The sequence below is a fragment of the Diadema setosum genome, chromosome 6, assembly GCF_964275005.1.
Source record: "Diadema setosum chromosome 6, eeDiaSeto1, whole genome shotgun sequence".
In the NCBI taxonomy this organism is placed as follows: Eukaryota; Metazoa; Echinodermata; class Echinoidea; order Diadematoida; family Diadematidae; genus Diadema; species Diadema setosum.
Window position 1 is genome coordinate 27590870 of NC_092690.1, and position 25401 is coordinate 27616270.

General features: G+C 38.5%; 1 protein-coding gene across 1 annotated transcript; it reads left to right on the plus strand.

Annotated features, from left to right (window-relative positions):
* The first annotated feature begins 1547 nt into the window (after nucleotides 1-1547).
* LOC140230058 (uncharacterized) lies at nucleotides 1548-25059 on the plus strand. The gene is made up of 8 exons (XM_072310265.1): nucleotides 1548-1659; nucleotides 3403-3720; nucleotides 6168-6278; nucleotides 14145-14483; nucleotides 16105-16221; nucleotides 16824-18454; nucleotides 20319-20421; nucleotides 24458-25059. The coding sequence occupies exons 2-8, from the start codon at nucleotides 3573-3575 to the stop codon at nucleotides 24613-24615; spliced, it is 2607 nt and encodes an 868-aa protein (XP_072166366.1). The 5' UTR covers nucleotides 1548-1659; nucleotides 3403-3572; the 3' UTR covers nucleotides 24616-25059.
* Nucleotides 25060-25401: the final 342 nt, after the last annotated feature.

Sequence of the window (25401 nt, forward strand, 5' to 3'; positions counted from 1 at the left end):
AATAGCGATAGCCAAGGTAAAGAGTAATTTTCAGGTAAAGAGAGAGAGAGGGAAAAAAAAGCAAAAATGGCAGTATGCCATTATTCGTATACTGAGTGAACGCAGTGTGTTTATGCAGGAATGAAGATGATTTCATATTATGAATGGCTGTCACAGTCAGAAAATTGTTTGAAAGTAGGTTGAAAACCAACACCTGTGAGTTATTTTACCACGAAGGAAATGAATCTATGCCCCTCACTTATACCAAGGCTTAACTTAAAAAAAAAAAAAAAAAAACATGTTTTGGGTTCAATCATTGATGAAAGTATGTTTATATGTTGTCGAATAATCATAGAAAACATATAGGAATAGAATTGTTGATCACTTTGTTGAGAACAGTTAAACTTGAATAAGACTTGCATTCTGGCGATAAATTATTGTAACTGCGACTTCCCCTTTGCATAAAACATTCTTCTACAGTATTCGTCTTGGGCTTGATTCATGAAAGATTTCCATTCGAACGTAAGGCGTATTTATACGCGGAATTATTTTGAACGAGTCTTTACGATAAGTGCACTTATATCACGTAAACATTTAAAAACCATGAAATACATGTGATTGTCAGTTCAACTTTTGATGAATTTCATGATTCGATAAATGTTAGTAAGGGCTTATTCCAAGGATAATCCTGCCTGCCCAATTTTGTAACTTCTTGTAATTTTATGGTGTATCTCGTATTGGACGAGTCATAAATCAAATCCGCCTAGTCCACAGTTGGAAGGACCAAAAAATATTGAGCACCAACTTAAGGCATTGCAACTGATTGACAAATTGCCCTACATCGACGTAAATAAGCACTGAATTGTTTGTCAATCAGTTGCAATGAAAGCATCACGACGGAAGAATTTCATGAATTTGAATAACGTAAGGCATGTTTTGAGAAAAATCAATTACGAAGACGGTATATGGCTGACTGATTTCCATATTCTATGATCCACACTGTATTCATTATATTTCTCAAAATTTACTGAAACAAAATGATTTGTGTAACGCATACTTTGCATTTTATTTCACTTTTTGTTGGATGGAAACAAATGATAACTGAACTTGAATAGGATACCAGTATTTAAAGAAACCAATCAATTATTGAGTAATTTATATGAAATTTCCCTCGCAAGTCCGGGCAATGTAACAACTATTCTATAGTATTTTTCTTACGAAACACTTCAAGGTGAATATTCAAAGAAATGTCTGTAAATTAGTTCTGTTCGGGTAAACGTATAGATAAACCCCAACTATACCCTCGTTACATAAAGAAATAGAAAATAAAATATTCAGGTGTAGTGGACTGAAAATAGAGACTGGCAATCTGGTAATACGATCGGGAAGGTAGGATTTGCATTGACTTATCATTATATAGCCTGGTTTGAAATGGATATTGCTAGGTCAAGGTGAAAGATGCGCCAAATTTACTTCACAAAATATTTTCCCTTTTTGCACTTTCAAAAAAGCACGAGAACATACTAAAACCGTTTTTTTTTTTCTCATTGTCTACTCTCAATGGAGGACCTCCGTTCTGCACCCACAATCCATGTGGTGTGAGCGGACAATGCCAAGAGAAAGAAGGAGGATATGAATGCCACTGTTTCCCAGGATATGGTGGAAAAGCATGTTTGGAAGGTATATTCTACATATTATATGCGATGTCTTGAAATGGATTAAACATAGAATATACTATATATTATATGTTATAATAGTATATATTATATTAACATTACATATACATATTTATATTAACATGATGGTATATATATATATATACATATAACATTTATATATATGTTTATATATATATATTATATATTTATATATATATATATATATATATATAACATTTCACAACTAGCGCGCTACACAGAAATTGCTGAAACGTGGGGTTGCTTGATACCTTTGCAAGGAATTAGAGAATATAACATGTTTCCGATGAATTACACATGTGTTTGTACAGTATGTCCCCACAACATATTTACTGTCTGAATGCTGTTTCAGGGTCTAAAAGTCTGACGTGTTACCTATGTTTTGCGAAAAATCCCATTCATTTTGGTTTAGTGGACACAGACAAATGTGAATCGTTGTAAAGCAAGTCATGGGTCTCTTTTTTTATTCCAAATTTAGCACTTGGATGCTCTTGGAACTGCATATTAATGTGTGAAGACAGAGGACAGAGCTTGGAGGGAATAGATTCCTGGCACGCTCTATATTTTATTAAAGATCCTTCATCTTTTTTACCACTGAAGCAAATCGAATGGGGTTTTCTGTAAGATGTGGGTAATAAGTTAAAATTTCATACCCTGATGTGTTTTTACTTGATTCACTGATTCAAAAGTTATCGTCAACTATGACAACAGCGGACTTCAGTAATTAACCCGTTCCATACTGAATTCTGAAATCCCCATATGGAATGGGTTAATTAGTGTAAGGGGATGTTTCTAACTTTGCATGGGAATACGTGGCATCATGCAGTAGCCCATATTTAGAGGTCAGTGCTGCTGGAGAGAATGGCTAATTTGTGTGTGTGTGTGTGTGTGTGTGTGTGTTTTGATAATCACTACAATTACATTTAGTCATCATAAATCAGTCACTTACTATGCACATCTTTTCTGCATCTAATTAATCTTTATTTTGAAGGATAGCAATAAATACAACCGAAGAAAGGGGAGTTTGAACTCTCACCTCCTACCCAGCGGTGAGGTCAAAGGGAATTATGATTTATTATGACTTATTTACCATAATTTCATAATGCTTAATTTTTTTTCTCACAGTTAAATGTACAAGTTAGATAGTTCTAACATGATTCAGTGGAAATTATATAACACCGAGATAGATCCTTGTCATTTGATTGGTTGTTTGTTATTGATCACTCGGCCCATTTTACTATTATGTCATTCGTGCAATTGTGGCTCCATCTACCGTGCAATCTTGGATCCATGCCATTTGCTCCATTGCACGCGCACCGAGAGCCCGGCACACGACGCATGTAAACCGCTTGCGTTTGCAGTGTGTATTGGTTAGGCGATAGCGCGCTTTTGTAAAGCGCACAGTGAGCACTCTCCCGATCTCAGATTCTCTCTTGTTTCTAAATTAATAAAACATCAAATGACAAGGATCTATTTCAGGTGTTACATAAAACAAGTAATAAATGTTTTCATTCGTGCAATGGGCAGAATATTTCATTCGGTGAAAGATGAAATTTTAGATCCATTCAACGAGGCGCAGCCTCGTTGAATGGATCATTTCATCTTTCATCTCATAAAATATTCTGTCCATTGCACTCATGAATATTCATTAGGCCCTATTTGTATATTCTTCTACGCTTTCACTTCTCATTCACCTCTGTGCATGATTTTTCGTCATTCTTTGCAGAAGTGAATGTCAAGCATTTGAGTTTAAACGAAACTCCTACGAAGTCTATTCCTGGAGCATTATCAGCAGCTGAGTGGGAAGAAACTACTTGGCGAATTGATGGAATACCTGACTGTGGGATCGGCGCGTTCATAGAAAACGCTTGTGAAGCTATTAAAAGGCAGGGACTCATGTTGAGGGACAATCTAAATGGCCCTAATTTAGCGCAGTTTGTCAACTGCTCGGAAAGAATGTACCTTCATCGACCAAAACCAATCTTATGGGTCCATTCAAAGACCAAGAAGTTCCAAGTCAACTTTTCAATATCCTGTGCGGAAGGTATTGTTATCTCCATATTGGTGGGTTTTGGATGGAAATGTAGCGAAATGTATGACACATTAAAGTTTTATGTTATCCTAAAATGTTTCTGAATCTTGAACGTTCAAACTTTTGTTTTCTTACGAAGGGAAAAAAACTTATTGGGAAAGTTGATTTCTACTTCCTAATTGTCAGTTAGGTTGTGATGATGATAAGAAACTTTTTATACGTTAATACCTACAGATGACTTGATGTTCATAAGTTTTGTGAAACTCTTATTTCAAATTGAACCACTCTTTGCTCGATAAATTCAAAAGATTCAAGGGGCCCAGCTGCGTGTGACACGGTGTATTATAATTGATATTAGTATCAAAATTGTCACTTTGAGAGTAGCCATAAGAAAAAAAAAAGTGGTGACATCATTGGGAAGTAATTACAAGCACTCTAAGCTACTGCTACTATACTGCTAAATATATCGTAATGAAATTCGAGGGATTGTGTTGACTAAAATTGTGATACAGGAATGTGAACCACAGCAGCATGACCAATGAATACACTGCAAAAACATTCGTGTTAGATTTAACACCATGGGTGTTAAATCTAACGCCGATCAAGAGTACATAGAAGACCAGACCGACAGGTGTAAAAAGTTTATTATGATGGTGTTGAGAAGTGTTCACCTTGCATTTTGTGGTGTTAATTTGACACTGGCATGGTGACACTTTTAACACTCCGCTGGTGTTAATTCAACAATGACACCGCATGGTGTTGATTTGATATTGCTGGTGTTAATGTCCATGGTATAACACCAATCCAGTGTCAATAGGAGGCCACAACAACTAGTGTCACTGTGGTGTAAATGTCTTCACATCTTATTTTTTTCAAAAATCAAGTTCTTACCGGAAAGTACTGTTCTTGATCGTCTTGTCGAAGGTGAAAATCAACAAGAAGAACAGTAACTATAAGTATCTATTCGAAAAACAATTTTATATTTTGAAGTGACACCCGGAGGTGTTTATCTAATACCACACTGCAAAAAAAAGTCTGGTGTTAAATATGGAACACCGAGCTGGTGTTAGATTTTCGGTGCTCATTTGTGGTGTTAGATCAACACCTCCGGGTGTCACTTCAAAACATAAAATTGTTTTTGGAATACTTTCTTAGTTACTGTTTTACTTACTGATTTTGAACTTCATCAAGACGATCGGAAATTTTCCGATAAGGTACTTGATTTTTGAAAAAAAGGAGTGAATACATTTACACCACAGTAACACCAGTTGATGTGGTCTCCTATTGAAGCTGGGCGGGTGTTATGCCATTGACATTAACACCAGCAATATCAAATCAACACCACGCGGTGTCATTGTTGAATTAACACCAGCGCAGTGTCAAAAATGTCACCAGATACAGTGTCAAATTAACACCATGAAGTGCCAGGTGAACACTTTTCAACACCATCACAACATTTTTCTACACCTGTGGGTGTGGTCCTCTATTGACACTTGATCGGTGTTAGACTTAATACCCGTGGTGTTAAATCTAACACCGATGTTTTTGCAGTGCACAAACGAGCACCGGAAAATTAACACCAGCTAGGTGTTTCATATTTAACACCGCACTTTTTACAGTGTACATACACACATCATAATACACACACTCACACACACAACATAAACACACACACACACACACACACACACATAGGCTCGACATTAGCGGTGACCTGGAGCCATCAGAAAGAGATGTCGGGGCACCACCCACTTTTTTTTTTTTTTTTGTAAGGAAAAGGCATGTTTTTAATACGATACAGACATGTTTTGGTGGCCCCCGAAAAATTTTATCGTGTATACTGTTTTTTGGTTTTTTTTTCACATCCAGAAAAAGGGGGCGATAACTCGCGACTCGGTGCTACATGATTGCACACATTGCAATAGTGAATAGCTGTCGTAACTATAGAGTTGGAAGATAGTCTTCACGCTGAAATAGAACAGTCATTTTATGTCTATGGTCGAATTCGGTCAAACTACAGCTGTATATGTTTTTCTATCTTTCATCTAAATTTAATCAATCCAATTACGGAAAAGGGTACACCCCTGTAGGTAACTATATATAACAATGTCATGAATATTATGGTGTAATGGAAATCATGTTTATACATAAATGTATAAATAGTATTGTGAATTTGATGTGGCAAGTGGCATTTCAAGTACTTTATCATATCCGCCAATTTTTGCATAATATCAGAGTTTGTAATGATTTAATTTTGTTTTTGAATTGTCAAATTTTCTACTGTTTAGCTCCAAGTCGACTGTGCATTCATAAAATGTACACATATTCGGTTGTATGTTCATATATTGTGTTCATTTTAGTTGGGTATGTGGATGTTTGGTCTTCAAAAATGACAAAACTCTTTCTGCGTTGATGTAAGTAGCATTCATGTCTTTCTCCTTTTAAATTCCTTTTAACAGAAGTAGATTGCGATGATAATCCTTGTCCATTCTCGAGTGCCTGCACTAATGTTTTCGGAGGATACGTGTGCCCCTGCCCACCAGGTTTTCTGGGCAAAAACTGTGCGGATGGTAAGCTGCCGTCTACGTCAAAGGGGTCTTTCTAATAGCAAAATCTACATGGCCAGAGAGGGAGAAAGAGAGAAGATCTGTTAATTGCCATAAATGAACCACATGTGTGAAAGTAAACATATTTATACAAAACATAATTTTCCTGAAACTGCAATGTGTTATTCTCATTCACGCACAAATACACATAGACTCATATTCTATACTATTATCTGCAAAGTGCAGCTCTTATACAGGGGCTGTGCATCTTTGCACGTCGCATATCTTCATTGAGTAATTGAATGATATTACGATTATTGTATGCGTGTACTTTTGTAGACAATTTATTAAAAAGTAATGTAAATTTACATGAAAAATTATATTCCCACGCTATTTTAATACACCTTGTATCTTTGACTTTTTAAAACTAAAACATGTCGAGTAAAACTACAGTATTAACTGTTTTACTGTGAATACAATCAAGAGCGAAATTAACATCAAAATAAAGCTCTCGCAATATAGTGATTTAATGAAATATACTCAACCCCTCTGATCAGTATATATATAATATATATATATATATATATATATATATACATATATGTAATATATATATATATATATATATATATATATATATATATTCTATTACTGGAAAAAAGAGCAAAGAAAATAGGATTCCATCGAAAATTCGAGCATTGAGATTAAGGGTTTCTGGGACGAACACTGAACTAGGGCTTTCTATAGCTCAGTCGGTAGAGTACCGGGATTGCATCCGCAGGTCTCGGGTTCGAATCCCGATGGAATCCCACTTTCTTTGCACATTTTTCCACTACTAAATTATATTCATTTCTGTTTAGTTTTCTTCTGTTTACGTTTATATATACATGAATATATATATATATATATATATTATATATCCCAGAAAAAAGGAAACCGAGCTTCCTTTCCATTCTTACCATCGAAATCATAAATTTCCTTTATGAGATGTACATGAATGGAAAGATATGCTTCTCTTTTTTTTTTCATTTGATGCACAACTCAATGTTCACAATTCAGGCGTGACTGACTTCGAACAATGGGCAGTGGCGCTACCAGATTTTCATCTTCGCGCGCAAATGGCGACTTTCAGAGAATTTTTCAAACTTTTTCAGATTCATAATCCCAACGTCCATATTTTCTTATTTCATATGAGACCTCATGCGTCAAATATGAATGACGCATGCATGCTCGAGAAAAAGTTGCATGAAAACATATTTTATATCTACCGATTCTATGGATAGTTGAAATACATGCAAGCATTTAGCTCCCCCGACTTTCCTCTTAGTCCAAGAGCATTAGCTCAAAATAGGCCCAAACCTGGACATTTTTGATAAGAAGCCGATTATTTCAGGATAGGTCCAGAAAAGTGTCTAAAATAACATACTAAAAGTCCTCATAAATCCTCGAGCGTTCTCCGCAATCCGAGATGGCATCCAAAATGGCCGCCATTTCCAGAGATTCTTATGACTTTTCAACCAGGTATCCTAAATGCAAAAAGTAAATATCTAACTATATGTTTTTAAGAATGAAGAACTCAATGAAATGTATATTAAAAGATGTTGACGTAAGCAAGGACCGTAATCCAAGATGGCGTCCAAAATGGCCGCCATTTCCTTAAATTTCTTATAACTTTTCAACCAGGTAACCCAAATACGAAAATTAAATGTCAAAATATATGTTTTTAAGGATGGAGAATTCAATAAAATACATATTAAGAGGTGTTGACGCACACAAGTACCGTTATCCAAGATGGCGTCCAAAATGGCCGCCATAACCTTTCAACTAGGCAACCCAATACAAAATTTAATTGTCTATTACCCCGGTAGCAACAGTGCAGAAGTAAACGACACATTGGCAACCCAGAAGCACCGTACACGCTTTCCGGTCACGGGTCAGTGAATTTAGCCCGAGCTAAACTCGCGAACCTTTTATACTGAAGTTAGCTCGGACCTGAAGCTGACCTGATCCACCCCCCCCCCCCCCCTCCCCGAGCGCACTAACTTTAGCTCGGGCTAACTATTTTTCGATCTTTTATACTGAGAGTTAGCTTTATATAAAAGGGGTGAAATACGAAGAACTCAATAAGATATATATTTAAGAGATGTTGACGTATGCAAGTACCGATCAAACCGCTCGAGCTGTTCCTAAAATGCAAAATGGCGTTCAAAATGGCCGGCAGTAACAATTTTATCTCACAATTATGTAAATAAATGTCAATGTGGCTTGTAAGAATTTTTTTTTTTTTAATTTAAAAATAGTTCTTATGTGTAAAGTATACAGATAAAAACACTCGGATGTTAAAATCAAGAAGTGTGTCCTTGTTACGAGAGAAACATTTCACCATCAGTTTGTCGCTAAACAGAGAGCCTACTAGATGGCAATATTTTGTTACCACATGGTCTATTTTCGTCACCTCAAACATATGACATGAAAATTTAGTACTAGCCTTTTTTTTTTATAAGCAACGCTTTGATGTCTACCATGAGGTGATTTCCATTCGAAACTGTCAGTTATCACTTAGGAAGTAAATATTCTTTTGGTAGTGTGTGCTACATACTGTACATGTTCAAAATTACTGTCTACATGTGCTACAAAATAATGTGTAATTTATCACATGACAGTGAATTTCTTTGGTGCAGTATATTGCTCCACCTAAAACATAGTGTCTGAATTATGTTATTCATTTCATGTAGATTAGGTAAAATTATATAATAGATAGAAATCAGAGATGGTGACACTCGTAGTTACACACTCTTCTCCCACACGAGGAATTTTTTTCTTTTACTTGAAAGTGAAACATATGCTGCAAACGTATGGTAAGATATTGAATTGTTTCCATCAAAGAGTAGGAAAAATATAAAGTAGTATTCAGAGAAACGGGAAATGGGAGGGTGTATAAGGGGGATCCCCTCATGATCCCCACATGAAGGAGATTGTGCATTTTCAGACTTGATATTCAGACATCTGATGCACCCCTTTTGGTGAAATATTAGTCTTTTGTTTCCATCAAAAAAGGAACTAAAATATATAATCATTGAAGTGTGCGGTCATAGAATTGCCCACTCCCACATGGGGAAAATCTCGTATTTCCAGATTTGAAATTCACACATCTGTTGTACCCATTTGGTGAAATATTCGATATTTGTTTTCTATTTAAAAACGTTAGGAAAATATATACATGTATTCAGGAAAATGCCGGGGAGGGGGAAGTGTGGGAGGAGAATATTCCTTCCCATACGATAGAGATTTTGGCCTTTTTCCAATTTGAAATTCAGAGATTAAGCGCACTCTTTGATGGAATGTTTGATATTTTGTTTTTGTCATAAAAGTGAATATATATATATATACATATATTTATATATATATATGTATATATTTATTTATTTATCTATTTATGGAAATATGTGGGGGAGGGGTATGAGGATATGCACCCTCCGACACATTGGAGATTTTATTCAGGTTTGATGCAGCTTCTATGGTGCGCACTGTTGATGAAATACTAGAATTCTGTTTCTATCAAAAGTGTAAGTAGAATAAAGACTAGTATATTCGAGGCAATAAGCTAGTCGATTTTTTTTTTTTTTGGGGGGGGGGGGGGCGGGGACCCCTTTCGACTGGAGAGAGTTTTGCATTTTTATGATCGTCATTAAATGGCATAGTGCACCTTTGGTGTTATATTGAGAAAATTGTCTATCCTCATTTCATATTCTCAATACCCCCAACTCCTTCAACACGATGGAGCTTTAACACTTGAATTGAAATGAAAATAATTATATTCATTTACACATATTTGATGGAATATTTGGGAATTGTTAATCAAAGAGGTATCTGATTCATATCGTGGAAGTGAGCGGTGGAAGGGTTAGGACACGCAAATCACTCTCAATATGAGGGCACTAACTTTTGCATTTTGTAAGTGAAAGATCTAGTGCACACTTTTTGACATATTCAGAAATTTTGTCAATCTCAGAAGAGTACAAAGTCTATGGAAAGAGGCTGCACGAGGGATGTTTAGCATTTTTTTTTAATGATTGCAATTCAATGACAAAGTGCATATACTTCAGGTTGAATATTTGGAAGTAATGATTGTATAGCCATCCACCCCACCTTCCCCAAGGTGGGTCGGGGGATGCATCCAACCCAACCACTATACCCATGCGGTGCACATTAAGGGAAAGATTCCGCCGGACCTTCTAAGTTGTTGAATCTCGAACATTATGTTGAATTTCTTTGTCTCTTGGAACAGGCTAAAAACAGCAAACAATAAACAATAAACAATAAACAAACAATAAACAATAAACAAAATAAACAATAAACAAAAACAAATAAACAATAAACAAAATGGCAGCCATTTTGGACAACATTTGATTTTCGCGAAGAACTCGCGCGGTTTTATTGATACTTACGTGCTTCATGATCTCTGAATAAGTGTTTCATTGGGTTCCTTATGTCTCAAAATATATATTTAGATATTTAAGTGCGTATTGCGGTTACCTACTTGCAGGGTTATGAGAAAAACAGAAAATGGCAGCCATTTTGGACACCATTTTGAATTTCTGAAAGCGCTTTGAAAGTGCTTTATGTGTGTTTCAAAATCTCTAAATAAGTTTTATATTTCGTTCCTTGTGATTCAAAACGTATATTTCGACATTCCAAATGTGTACAAGTGAAATTTACCGGCAAAACTATGAGAAAAAAAAAATCAGGAAATTTTTTTTCCATTTTTGGCCATTTTGGACGCCATCTTGGATTACGGTACTTGTAAGCGCTTCAACAACTCCTAATATGTATCTTATTGAGTTCTTCATGGTTCAAAACATATATTTAGACATTTAAATTTTGTATTTGGGATACCTGGTTGAAAAGTTGAATAAGAATTTCAGAAAATAGCGGCCATTTTGAACGCCATCTTGGATCATGGTAGTTGCGTGCGTCAACATCTCTTAATATGTATTTTATTGAGTTCCTCACGCTTCAAAACATATATTTAGAGATTTAAATTTTGTATTTGGGATACCTGGTTGAAAAGTTTTAAAAATTTCTGGAAATGGCGGCCATTTTGGATGCCATCTTGGATTGCGGAAAACGTTCAAAGAGGATTTATGAGGACTTTTAGTATGTTATTCTAGACATACTTCTCGAGCTATCCTGAAAAAAATCAGCTTGTTACCAAAAATGTCCAGGTTAAAACCAATACTCTTGGACAATCTAGATAATGGGCTCATCTGCGCGATTAAATTCACACAAAGCAACGGCAGTGCTACAGTGAATGTTGTTGTTGTTGGGGGGGGGGGTTACAGAGAATGCTGTATGGTGACGGAAAGACCCCTCGTTATTATTTGGAATAAGCTATGAGACTTAACCAAGAATTGTAGACTAATATCGTGACAATTCAGGCTGCACAGAGTCCAATGGTAGGGGAAATCATTTTGATGATTTTGTACCTAAAACTTTTCTCAGTGTTTTCATTTCCCTTAAACGTTTTTTATCCTTCATCACTGACAGGATTTTAAAGTTTTTGAAGGGGAAGTGAAGCAGAGAGAGGGGGGTACATCACTTTTTCATCACTGAACTTACCTTTCTATAACGTTTCAAACGTACAAGTGCAGGGCAGAAAGTCGTCTTTTTTCGTTCTTTTTTTTTGGGGGGGGGGGGGCTCAGAAGGCTTTTTCGGTCGGTTACTCCCCTCCCCCTCCAACATTCCGCTGATGAACAACCTTTGCTCTGTGGTTAGCTGCATGGTCAGGCAAACTCAGTCATGATTATGTGCTAATTTACGACCCTATTCACAACCGAACCGTCTGTAACATTCCCTATAAACTCCCTCCCCTCATGCTTGTGTATATCCATTAAGCATGAAGACCATTGTTACCTACCAAGTCGGATAGGCGTCGGGAAAGCTAAATGGTTCCTGATTCACTATCCATCTATCTGGGTAAAATTGAAACATGTTTTTCAAATCAAGTTTTCTCGAACAGGCGTAGATCATTTTTTACGCATGAGATATCTTCAAAGGAAAAGAAAATGATGGATATTAAGGCGATGATTGTATTTTTGCAAAAGATTGTTGAAAAGGCCTGAAAAACTCACTCACAGTCGCCATTTTGCGCGTGCAATGAAAATTTGGTAGCACTATGTCTATCGTTCTAACGCAGTCATGTATGAAATATGAACAATAAGGGCGCGTTTATTCCAAGCATGGTAACGGTAACGGTCACCTTTTTTTTTTTTCAATGGTGCGCCAAAAGGAATCGTATCTGGTTCTGTTTAAAAAAAAAAAATCAGTCATTCGATACAAAATCACCCAAAATGTTAGTCTTATGTCAAAATCAGGACCAACCAAATCAATAGTTAAAAGATTGATTTTGTAACAAATTATTAGCGGGGAAATGACATTGCAACAGAACCATGATGTAGACATGGTTCCTTTTGGCGTACCATAGCAAAAAGCCCGGACCGTTGCCGTTTAATACTGTGCTCGGTTTAAACGGACCTGACGTTGTGCACCAAATGAAGGAAGAGAAGAGCATATTTCCATTGATGTACATTTCATAAAGAAAATTTGTGATTACGCCCACGGATCGCAAAAAAAAAAAAAAAAAAAAAAAAAAAAACGATATATCGCTACGGCGACTGATATGCCTCCGCCATAATGCATGGTTCTCCTAATAGGTCTATAGTACAATGTCCTGACAATGTGTGATGACAGTTTCACACAATTGGCAAAATATTAAAATGACAGGTTTGCCACAAATGTGCTGAATGTTCACTTTCCTAGAACTAGGTTCAATTGGATGAATTATTCAAATGTCAGAGTGCAGGTATTTGGGGAACTGATGATTTTTACTTGACTTTTGAACATTTTATAAGTTTATGCTTTGAGTAATTTTCAAGGTATTGAGGAAAAGCATAATTTCAGTATCAAATGGGAAAATAGCATTATCTAAACCTGGTCCTCGACCTTTGACCTCACAGTTCCAGAGAGAATCACTGTTAGGTAGAACATGCATAAATATGTAAGTTTCATGATGATACCTTGAGTTACTTTCGAGATATGGAGGAAAAAGTGCAATTTAGCACTTTCACCTGACTTTTACCTTTTGACCTTTGACCTTTTGGCAAGAAACTTCCCCAAAAATATATATTGGGTAATACATGCCATACATCAAGTTTAAAAAAAAAAACCTTCAGGCATACTGCATTTTAAGGAAAGTAGTGATATTTTGAGGAGTTGACCTTGACCTTTGACCCCCTGACCTTTGACCCATGACCCCCCAACTTCCCTAGATAATCACTGCCCATCGGTACAAGCGTATATACTAAGTTCCATGAAGATACCTTGAACCATTTGCGAGATATGGAGAAAACATGAAATTTCAATTTTTTTCCACAAAATAACCTGTTACCTTTGACCTTTGACCCTGTGACCCTAAAATCCACACAAAGTATTATCCCCCAAGGATATACCCTCATACCAAGTTTGATGTAAAACCACCACACGGTTCTTGAGATATCGACAAAAACAAAACGGGACGGACGGACGTACGTGCGTACGGACGTACGGACGGACGGACGGACGGACGACCCGAAAACATAATGCCTCCGGCCACTTCGTTGCGGAGGCATAAAAAAAAAAAAAATGCCACGAAACGCGGTTTCATTTTTTCTTTCTGGGACACGCTGTATACTTGTATTACTTTTGAGTGTGCGCATGTGTGTGTATGTGTATGTGTGTGTCTGTGTTGTTTGTATTTGTCTAATATAAGGTTGGGCGCGTTGCAACCGTACATTCCACCCTTTCACTTTTTTTTTGTTTTGTTTTGTTTTGTTTATATTATTCTTATGTAGGATCAGAGGTTCAAGAGATCTCTCTACCAGTGACCCCAAATATAATACCTCTGAACAAATGGAACTGGCCACTGATTTTCATTACAACTTCGAGGATTGTGTGGAAAGTCAATGTTCCTCACGCCTGCGCAGTAGACGTTCGGGCCTTTCGAAGATTCCCGCCAGACAGATTTGCCCTCGTCACTCATTTCCGATCTGACGGAAGCGTGCATAGCTTGTTGGCCTCCATCACCACACGAGCAAGCTTCTTTGCGCGCTTTAAAATGCGGACCATTTGGATAGAGCTTGAGCACATGCATGCATTCGATGACTTCACAGTTTTTTCCAACTGCGAAAAAGGTGATTTTTTTAGATTTGTTTCAGTTCATTAAATCTACCTTCTTCATCTAATTCTTCTTCCATGATTTAAAAAAGACTAAGACCTTGGAAACGTTGGCTTAAGCTTACATGAAAACGAGCATAGCCCCCCCCCCCCCAAAAAAAAAAAAAAAATAATAATAATAATAGCTCACAAGAATTGCCTTTGGCCAAAAAAAAAAAAAAAGAAAAAAAAAGGACAATTACCAAACACAACGCGGTGGCGCATTTGATTTGTCAGAGTCAGTTTAAGTGCTCGTATGTGAAACGGTAGGCCTATACAAAGTTGTGTGATTTTGCTTTACTGCTCAATTTTGAAAAATGTAATATCTATATTATCTTAGTGATGCTTAGTAATTCAGAAATCATAATACTCAGGGGAAAATAACGATCGTTAATTATTGAGTGAATTTTTAATGAAGAATACCCTAGTCTCTAAAAATAATACTTTCTCGTCACCCTAATGGGTGTCAAACACTGACGCAAATCACGCAACAACAACAATCTCGATATTTTTCGTGGGGAGGGGGCAACTTGAATAGCCAGCGTATCGTCCTACTTTGTTTCTTTAGAATTTGCCAGAAATGTCACCAAAATGTGCATCCGCTCGCTGCTCTGTTGCTGCGCTTTGAATAGATATTAGATTTTAAAATAATCTGACATGTATAAAGGTATGGAGCAATTTTATCATTTACAGGGAGCTTGTGTTTGTCTCTTTTTATATAAAACTAACCAGCGTATGTCTTACATATTTTACTGAAAAAAAACCCCCAAACATTCACAATGTGCATTAGATCGCTATTTGACTTTCAACTCTTAAAATGCAACTGGCTGCCTCGTGCAAAAGGCATGTTTCATTTTCAAATAATGCGCAGTATAGAAAGGAAATCATGCAACAATTAAAGGCTTAATTGCTTCCGTTCTTTCCTCTTTTTTTTTCTGTGGAGGGTAAAGAAAACCTCACTGAATTTGGGGTGAGTTCCCCCCCCCCCCCCGGCCGGGCGTTCAATGCTCCGAGTATTCGACGCGCTTTGTGTAGACTTGGGACTGCAACATTGTTATTGTGCCCGGGCCTCCCGTGCATTGTTTGCACGGGAATGCCACTGATTATGTGAAATAAAAGAGCACACGTTCTGAATGATGCCACATCTTAACGATGCCACATCATACGCCAAAGTGCACCAAAACTGGATTTCGCCAAGTTTGAATTTGAATATTCTATGCAAGTTTATCAAAAGCTAACAAAAATAAGATTGTGAACATTTAGCGCAAATTCGTAGTAATGATAATGTTTAAGGTCATGCAATTTGCCGGAAGAGCCATATCTCTTAGGATAGTTGCCTAAATCACATGTCTAAATATTATTGATAGAATAAAAAGTTGCTTCCGTTAAACCATGAAATGGTTTCAGTTTGCACCGATAACCATTTCAAACCAGCTTAATACTATGACACTCGTTTGGGTTGACATGCGTTTAATTTTGAACCATTTACGAGCTAATGACACCTTTTTCAATACAAAGAAACATTTTCCCCAGTTATCATTGTTTGTTTGTTTGTTTGTTTGTTTTTTTCATTTTGAAATTTCACATGCTCTTCTGCAGAGCTACGACCAGGCTGCTTCCAGGGATTGTGTGGAGTCTACAGCAAGTGTCTTAATTACCAGAACGGCTTCATTTGTGATTGCGGCTTTGGGTACTCTGGTACTTACTGTCTCCATGGTAAGATTATATATATATATATATATATATATATATATATATATGCACTCACACACACACACACACACACACACACACACACATGCATGCATAGAGCCTTTATGCATATATCTATATCCATCTATATATATAAAAATATAAAGGTGTATACGTATATATGATTATATCAATAATACTACATAATTGAGATTTGAATTTTCTTCAGTTTGTCTCCATCTGACAAATGCCACATAATCATACATGTATGTGTGACGTAGCTTTGCATAGAAAACCCCATTACAATAACTAATCATATCAAATATCATAATAGGCCCGTTATCAAATCATACAATGTATCAAAGTCATCAATGGTCATGAGCAAAATTCTTTAACGCGTTCAAATTGTCTTTGTGCACGAAAAACTTTGAACAAACAAAATCTCTATAGCAAGAGTTACATATCGAAGAAATCAGTTGTATTGCGAATGTTTGTTCCAACGAGTTTAATGTTGAGTAATCCTTGCCTAACTCTTGTGCATGAAATTTATTTTGAGAATATGTTGACGCATGTCTACTTTCATTGTGTGATTTCAACCTGATGCCTGATTTCCATTTCCTTTGTAGCTGACGAAGACACGCTAGCTACCATTCGAAATGTCAGTGACAGCAATTTGGACGTGATGGTTTGCAAGTCTTCGCAGTTATGCTCGCGGAAAGGTTGTGGAACTCAAGTCAGTCTTTATGACCATCTTGGGTCCTGCAGTTGCGACAAAGACTGTAAGGTTTTCAACGACTGCTGCTGGGACTATACCTCGGTATGCCAAAACTCTAACCACGACGTTTCGGACCAGTCTGGTGGAACTGGCGTGTTAGGAATTGGAGGCTCATTTGGTATAGCAAGTGAGTCTGGCACTGCCGGCAGTTCGTCACTTTCTACTCGAGATGTCGCTTTCTTAGAAGGATATGAAATTCCAGACACGGTCAAACCCGAATATATGTCCTGTTTGCCAGCCAAGGTGTTTTCGTACAACTTTGTGACGCGATGCCCCGAGGACTGGCCACCATTTTCCGAAGAGAGAACTAAGTGTGAGTTGCTCCCTGATGTTAATGACACGCTGACGATCGTACCTGTTTCTTTGGGAGGCGCTGTCACTTTCAAGAATGTTTACTGTGCTTTATGTCACGGTGTGTCTCCCCCAGATCTCACAGGATGGAAAGTGAACATTCACTGTGGAACGGATGTTCAAGAGGACGAAACGAATGTAATTATGGAGCGCTACAGGCGAGGAATGTGCACCTTGAGATTTGATGACGACAGCGTACGTTGTGACACATGCTCTGCTCTTAGACACTGCTTCGCTTCTGAAATACGCACGTGCCCCACACACTACGAAGGCCTGGTGGTCAAGGAAGGGTGCGAGCGATTCCGTGCGCCTTTCGCTGACTATAGAAAACAAGAAACATATGAGAATATTTACCGTAATATGTATTGCTTCGAGTGTAACAATCCCAATCATACAAGTTCAGGAGTCGAAACATGCATATCTCCTACCGTGATCACACGTGCGCCCATCGCAGGATTTCCACTAACAATCCTGGTGAACTTCCAGGATAGGAACATAGTACGAGTAAACAATGATGGGGGTGTCGTCCAAGACGAGAATGAGTTGTGTGGCAAAGGACAGGTGTTTGACGTGTTTAACGGTGTATGTCGCACAATTTCATGTTCTCCGGGATACCAACTTCTTAAAGGGCAGTGTGCGATGGAGGTCAACTGTGACACTGCCAAGTTCAGCTTTGAAATCAGCTACAGAGTGCAAAATTTGACTCAGTGCGACTCGATAGTACACGTGGAAAGAGTTACCGACTGCTTGGCACACACAGTAGGGATTCCAGTTGAGAATATTTCCTTCGTTCCACCACCCAGTAATGACTCCATTGCCAATTTCTGCTTTCCGCCACCTGCAGACGTGAATCCATTTCTTCGTTACAAAATTGAAACGGTCCTATCGGTTGCAGATTCTATCAGACGTATCGTCAGTTTAACCACTCAACACGAGAGTGTATGCGACGGGCATGGCTTGCAGTACCACGTCATTTGTTCGACAGCTCATGAGAATATAGAATGCTCTGGTGACTGGTCACCCTTGGCAACGGCCATCAATATGGCATTGAAAATGGTTGGTGATGGACAGTACTTGGTATACCGACGGAATGAAGACGGACGAAATCCTGCACACATGGCTGTGCGACTGGTAGGAACTGTTTGGCCTCAAATTGATGAAGATAGACACAGTTTTCATAGAGAAGCACTTGAAATCTGTACGAATACGACCACGGTCGGACGATTTCAGCAATCTTTATTTTGTCCCATTTTGACACTCAACATGTCCGACTTTCGGGTACTGATGATAGGTAACAAGACATTGCTTTTACACGTGAAGTCAGACAGACTTTTCGATTCTTCGGAATTCAGACTTGTCGACAATGAGACTGTCCAAGTGTGCTCATTCATGTCCAGTGAGGGCCTTGGGAACGACTCCCTGACGGCGAACTTCTTGGAGTACACCGACGGCCAAAGCATCATGAGTACTTTCTGCGTGACCGTATCCCTCGTTTCTGTTGCTGTAACACTGCTGACGTATATCATGTTCCCATCGCTCCGTAGGCTCACAAGTGCTAAGTTGGTGATGTGCCTCTGTGTATTTCTCTTCACTGGGCAACTGCTGACGGTGGTTGGATCCTACGCACACTTCTCCCCAATTCTTTGCAAGACAGTATCGGTCATCACGCACTACTCGTGGATAGCTGTCTTTGCTCTGACCAACTCTCTGGCGTTTGACCTCCATCGGACATTCGGCGCCAGGAACAACTTTGCCTTTGCCCAAACGAGCTTGCAAGCGCTTTTCCGACACATGATTTACTTTCTTGGTGTGCCAATCTGCGTTATCGTCCCCTGTCTATACTTAGATGTGATCCACGACGGAGGTTTCGTGCACTACACTATTGGGGAATTATGTTGGATTGGAGACCACTTTGGTCGGTTCATGGCCTTTGGTGTTCCCATGGCCATTCTGTTACTGATCAATGTCGCCTTCTTTTCCGTTACTGCTTTGGGAATATGGATTGGTTATCAGAATTCGATAAAGGTTGGAAAAGAAACCTCGAGATCCAGCTATCGGCAGAGGGTAAATCTTCTGCAGATATATGTCAAGGTAATATCCGTTCGTCACCCCTTATCGGTACAGGGCCTGATTTTCTACATAAAGATATGTCAGGGTAGTATCTGTTTGTAACCCCTGACCCCTTTTATGTGCACACAATAACAAAATATTACCTACACCTTGAAATCAGTCTAAGACCAGGCTGTCCCCTAAACCAAATTATGAAAGAACGCATTACTATCGTAGACTCTCCCACCCAGTCTTGAAAGGTGAACATCTTTATCTCTTCCTTCATCGACCTCCAGTGGTTCCATGACATTTGCTCCTTTGACAATGGTTGTATTGCTCCCACGAAATATCTGCACGCTGAGCCAAACATGAATTATACCAACAAACATAACCATAAACCCTAATCCTAATTCTAATCCTCACATCAAACTAAACCTGAAACCCTAATCCTAACCCTAGTACTAACCCTAACCCTAATTCCTTGGAGAACATAAGACCGGAGCAATAATCACAGGAGCAAATGCCGTATCACCTCCCCCAGTACATGGACAAATACAGCTTGTTGTCACTGACAAAACAAATAACTTTGAGACCCCCCTTTACGGCGAAGGACGAAGTTTTATCAGTCAGTCACGATAAACATACAAATTTATCGATAAAACACTTTGATTTTTCTGGGCTGATCTAATTTGGTGTCTATATGTCTCTATATAGAATTCTTCCTTGAAGTGACACGTTAAAAGCAGTACGTATGAACATGTATGAATGCAAGATTGGAACGTGGGGCTACAGCACTTATAGCTCCATTGGTTGGAAGACGCATCTCCTGATATGACGTTTTTTGTTTTTTTTTTCTTATTCAAAATGGTACACTGCACAAATAGGGATACACAAAATTGAGTAAGATTACAGGATCATGATAATCAATTCTCAATCGTTGATTCAGATTTCTAGTCTGATGGGATTCACCTGGACCGTGGCACTGGTAGTTCCCTTCGTGGATGTTCCAGAACTGTGGTATCTCTTTATTCTCCTTAATGGTTTGCAAGGTAAGATCTCAGTGGAATTGACCTAGCTATAATAATCCTCTCACTTTGTACATTATTTTAGCGAGCTTTACACTCTTAAAACATCTGGGTCAGAACTGACCCGGAAAGGGTCCGTTGGGGTCACACCCCGTTCCGGTCAGAAATGACAAGGAATGGGGTCAGATATGACCCTATTCAGAGTCATAAATTGGGTCAGGATGCCCCATTTCGGGTCTTCATGACCAAATTTTTTGACCCCAACGGACCCGGTTCCGGGTCAGTTCTAACCCGGCTTTTTTTAGAGTGTAGATCTGCAACGCGATCGTGGAGACGACGCAACCTCTCGGGTCAAACAATAGAAACAGCTGTCTCTCACAATGTGCAGAGCACCGTACCCTAATGGTGTACATAATGCAGCTGTCATTTGTATGACGCACCTCTTGACCCCCGGGAAATGTGCGTCATGGTCGCGTCAAGTACCACCAATTTGATGACGCGTGGTGCCGTCACGGGAGCAAAATGTCCGTCACAATACTGACCCATTATGTGCGTCATAGTCGGTCATTTAACCAGAGTGTGTCAAAAGGTTCGTTAATGGGACCGTCATGTAATTTTGCGAAGCTTCTTGCATGGGGCATGGTATCCCTCCGTAACAGAATAAAACAAACTCGCGATCGCGAGTCGGCCGAATTCACCGGCTCCTGGAAACGCGAAAATGACACAATTTTCAATCAGTTTTATTATAACATACTGATACTCACTTCATTCTCGTATGTCTTCTTTTTCTATCTGATGTCAGACTAAAGGTCTTTTCAGAAAGTTTGAGTACAAATTTGCTCCAAAACCACACTACCAAACACGATTTGTGATTAAAATCATCACATACAGCCCGCGGCATCGCGAAGCTCGCTATCCTTCAATCGCATTCACTGTAGTGTAGCATCGACCGTCGACCGTGGAACCTGCAGCAAAACCACGTGCGTGATGTCGACCATGTGGTATGTATACATACAGTACACGCGTACATACGTATACAGAAGGCGAGGCATGGCAGAGGCCAGGCCCCAAAACACATACAAACGATTATGGAACTAACATTACTGAGAGTCTATTAAAACCTGCATTAACTTAAAATAGTAAATTCTATTTAAACACTAGCCATATAAACCATGTACCTAACTTGGGTTTAATAAGGTTCGTGTTTAAATAGGCAGGGGCTTCAATCAAGCTGTTTTCGAATCGGGGAAGGGGAGGCGGGAGGTTACGGAAAAAATTACTGTGGCCAGGCCGTAGTTTCGCGAAACTAGATAGTTTGCCATAGCAACGTGTATATCAAAACACGCGTTTCTATGGGATGTCCATGAACTAGGGAACGGTTTAGAGAAATTCGAAGTCATTCGAGGTTGAAGTGGTTTTTTCCTACGCATTTTTTTTTTTTTTTTTTGTTCATATCTAAAAAATTCGATTTCTTAATTTTTTTCAACTGGTATTTGGGAGTCTTGTAATATATTTAAAATGTTGATAGAAATTTCTGAATATATTCAGAAAGTACGCCTAGGCGCCTACTGTTTGGATAAACGGTAAACATGCAGTCTACGTTCGATACGAAGAAATCATTACGTCTTTCACGAGGAAAAACATACAAAACAAACAAAAAACACCTACGAACGAATGTTGATAGCCAAAACTTTGATAAGTAATAAGCAGTTATCATGAGCGTGAACTGAAATTAATTGTCATGATTTTGTTGTCTAACCAGGTGATGACTGCATCTCAGTGAACCTACTCGTAGTGAATTTCTCTGGGCATACGAGACCTTTTAAGTATTTCTGGCTCAGTTGCATTTTTAATTGACTGATTAATCGATCTTTTTTTTATTGTTCAGGGAACATAAGATATTCGATCAAGTACATTATATTCGACTGTTTGATGTTTCCTACTATGCGCCAAAAGAAAGGCTATAGAATCACGATATCTTTGCAATGATTCCTTTAATTCAACTAATGAGCTGGTTCTTCGATCGATATTTCCAGGATATTTACACGCTGTTTATTCCAGTGCGCGCATTCTTCCGTCTGGCACGCACTTGGGTGTGGCACCTGCTTTTGTGGAAATTTCCACAAGGGGAGAGGGGTGGGGTGTCAAGTTTCTTCGAGCCGAAGAGACTGCATGTAAAACAATCTCTTCGCTCTAATGTATTGTCATTCGTGCTTTCCCCTTATTCTTTGCTGATATTGAACATTTAGATTTAACTTTACGAAGGTTGGTAGCACGTGGTTCTATTTTGTTGTGAGGTGTATGTAATTTCTTTTTTTTTTATCATTCTTGGAAAGGAAAAGAAGAGTAAGGGGGAAAGAAGAATAAGAGGGAAAGTAAAATGGAACGAACGGCACGTACGCTCAGCATTCACAGTAAGCCGTCTTTTTACACCAGCATAGTTATCATCATCACCATCAGACATCACTCAGACCATTTTAGCCTTTTCCTATCAACATTAAGAAAAATAAATAACAAATACAAAGTATCAACACCTCCCAACAACACAAATATTTAGAAAAGACAACACACGGCACACTAAAGCGGCTGGTATCAAACTTCGTCGCTTCGATTCGAAAAAGTATTGCAGCAAAGCGGAGAAATCGCCGTTACGAAAATAGCAGTGCGAGACACTTGAAAAGAATTACGTCAAATACTTCAAAGTATAAAGGGAACGGATAAAGTGATATAAAATGGAAGAAATCGTACCAAACGATGTGTGAGAAACGACAGTGGAGAACGGTAAGTTTAGTAGTAGGCTTAGGCCCTAGCAACAGTTTACAGCACCGAAAGCTACGCGAAAATAAGGTGAAAATAAATACACATTGGAAACTCGGTATTGCGACAAGATCCTTAGGATCAAGTCAATAAACGATACAAAACAAAGGAAATCAATTCATTTTGACCGGAAAATAGTTTGTTATAAGTATTCTGTTGTATGAGATCTCCTTTGATAGGCCGAGAAATACATCGAGCTTCCACGATACTCGGGAAAGACGGTGCGAACGCTTTTCACCTGCACATACTGCAGTGCACATCAATACACGAACAGAAACTCACCTCTTCCTTGCAGAAAAATGATGCAATAACGTTACAAAAAACACACACAACACTCTAAAAATCATTTCATACTTGGGAGGCAAGGGACAAGCGGATGAAGAAGAAGAGAAAAAGAAGCAGACATTGCACAACGGAAGGCTTCTACCCCGATTCGAATCGAAACAGGGTACTGGAGTGTAGTGGCAGCTGGCTACAGTGTGCAGCTAAGCTACTATACTAACGCTCCCCAGCCGCCCACAACATGGGGATACAGTACCACGGCGATCGAAGTAAACATCCAAGGTCCGTAGGCGACAGGGATTCACGCGGGCGAAGTTCCGTTCGGTGTACACAGTTCGCAGGCAGCGAATTGCGTGAGCGCACACACAGAGCACTGCAGCATTCCAGTCTGGCACGTACTGCGAATAACATGTGCGTCAAGGGTCAGTCATTTTCACGAAGAGGTGCGTCACCATTTTGACTGGTTAATGCGTCAATGTCTCATAGAGGTGGGTCACTTTTTGTGACGGAGGGTACGTCATGGTACCTAAAAGGTATGACGCACATTGGTACTTTGACGCACCTATCCCGGGGGTCAAGAGGTGCGTCATACAAATGACAGCTGCATAACATGTACTACGCGCCAGAAGGTGTAGGAAATTAGACAGTTAAAACATGAGCTACAAAATCAAACATCTGAAGAAATTCAGGATTAGAAGACTTTTTTTTTCAACAAAATCTCGACCAATTATCTGTCATATAGAATATCTCAGGACTTTCTGTTCCCTGTTTTGATGTAAATCGGCAAGTTTGAACGATTTTAATGAAAGGTGCAGAGGGCTTGTGTATTAATACGAATGATATGATAAAGATTTAGCAAAGCAAACAACCGATGTTTACAAACTGCTCATCACAAAATATGGCAATCTTTCGCGAAGAGTACATATAAGTCTAACACATAGCTTTTACTTTTCGTTTACAGGAACTTACGTTTTCTTGGCTTTCATGGTAAACGTGAGGGTGTGGAACCTGTGGAAGTGTCTCATCACCCAGACTTGTAGCCGATCCAGGACTCAAGAGGACCGCACACAGAGCATCCGAAAATTTGGATCTGGTTTCAGTTCTACCCGGGTGACCTAGTGATTTTCGTTAACCCTTTGACATGAGCTATAGATCTACACGTGTCCATTAACACAGGAAATCCCATAGCGTTAATACACTGTCTGTAGTCCTGACAGAAAACAACAAATCTGCGTTCATAGAGTCCCATGCACACAAGTGAATACGATGAATGTTTTCACACAAACGGTTGTTACTGCACTATGGATGCTACAAGCAATTTACGAAATATCAAGTTTATGTCATTACAGATTCAATTTCAAACACCAAATTGCCAAACAAAAGCATGACACATGATAACGAAATCAATAGAAGTTTTCAATAAAAGATGTAGTTAGTTGTTTTAAAGTTGCGAAAAACAACGGACAGTACTTCGTCATTTGTTCCCGCTTAACTTAGTGAAATAATATGGGTGTTTTTTAAAGCATAAATACACCGTAAGAAGGAGATAGCAGAATTATGAATTGACCAACTGTAGATGACAGAAAGTTGTCTTATTTCTTGCCAACTCTTAAAGTGTAGTACATGTCATTATAAATCTTATTTCGTCTCACTCTCTAACAACTGTATGGAACCTACACTATTTGTTTGCTAGTTTAGGTTGCTTTTTATTGAATAATTTATATTTTGTTGAACTTGTGATTACTATGAGGTACTTAATTGAGTCAGCATTAAAAGGTCGTATTAAGGCGTTGCTATTGTAGTCAGTGTACTCTTGTGAAACCAGTTCCAAAAGCTTGTAGAATTATCAACCTTCATTCAAGAACTGCATTTTCGATATAGAATTTTCGTTGAACTATTATGTAA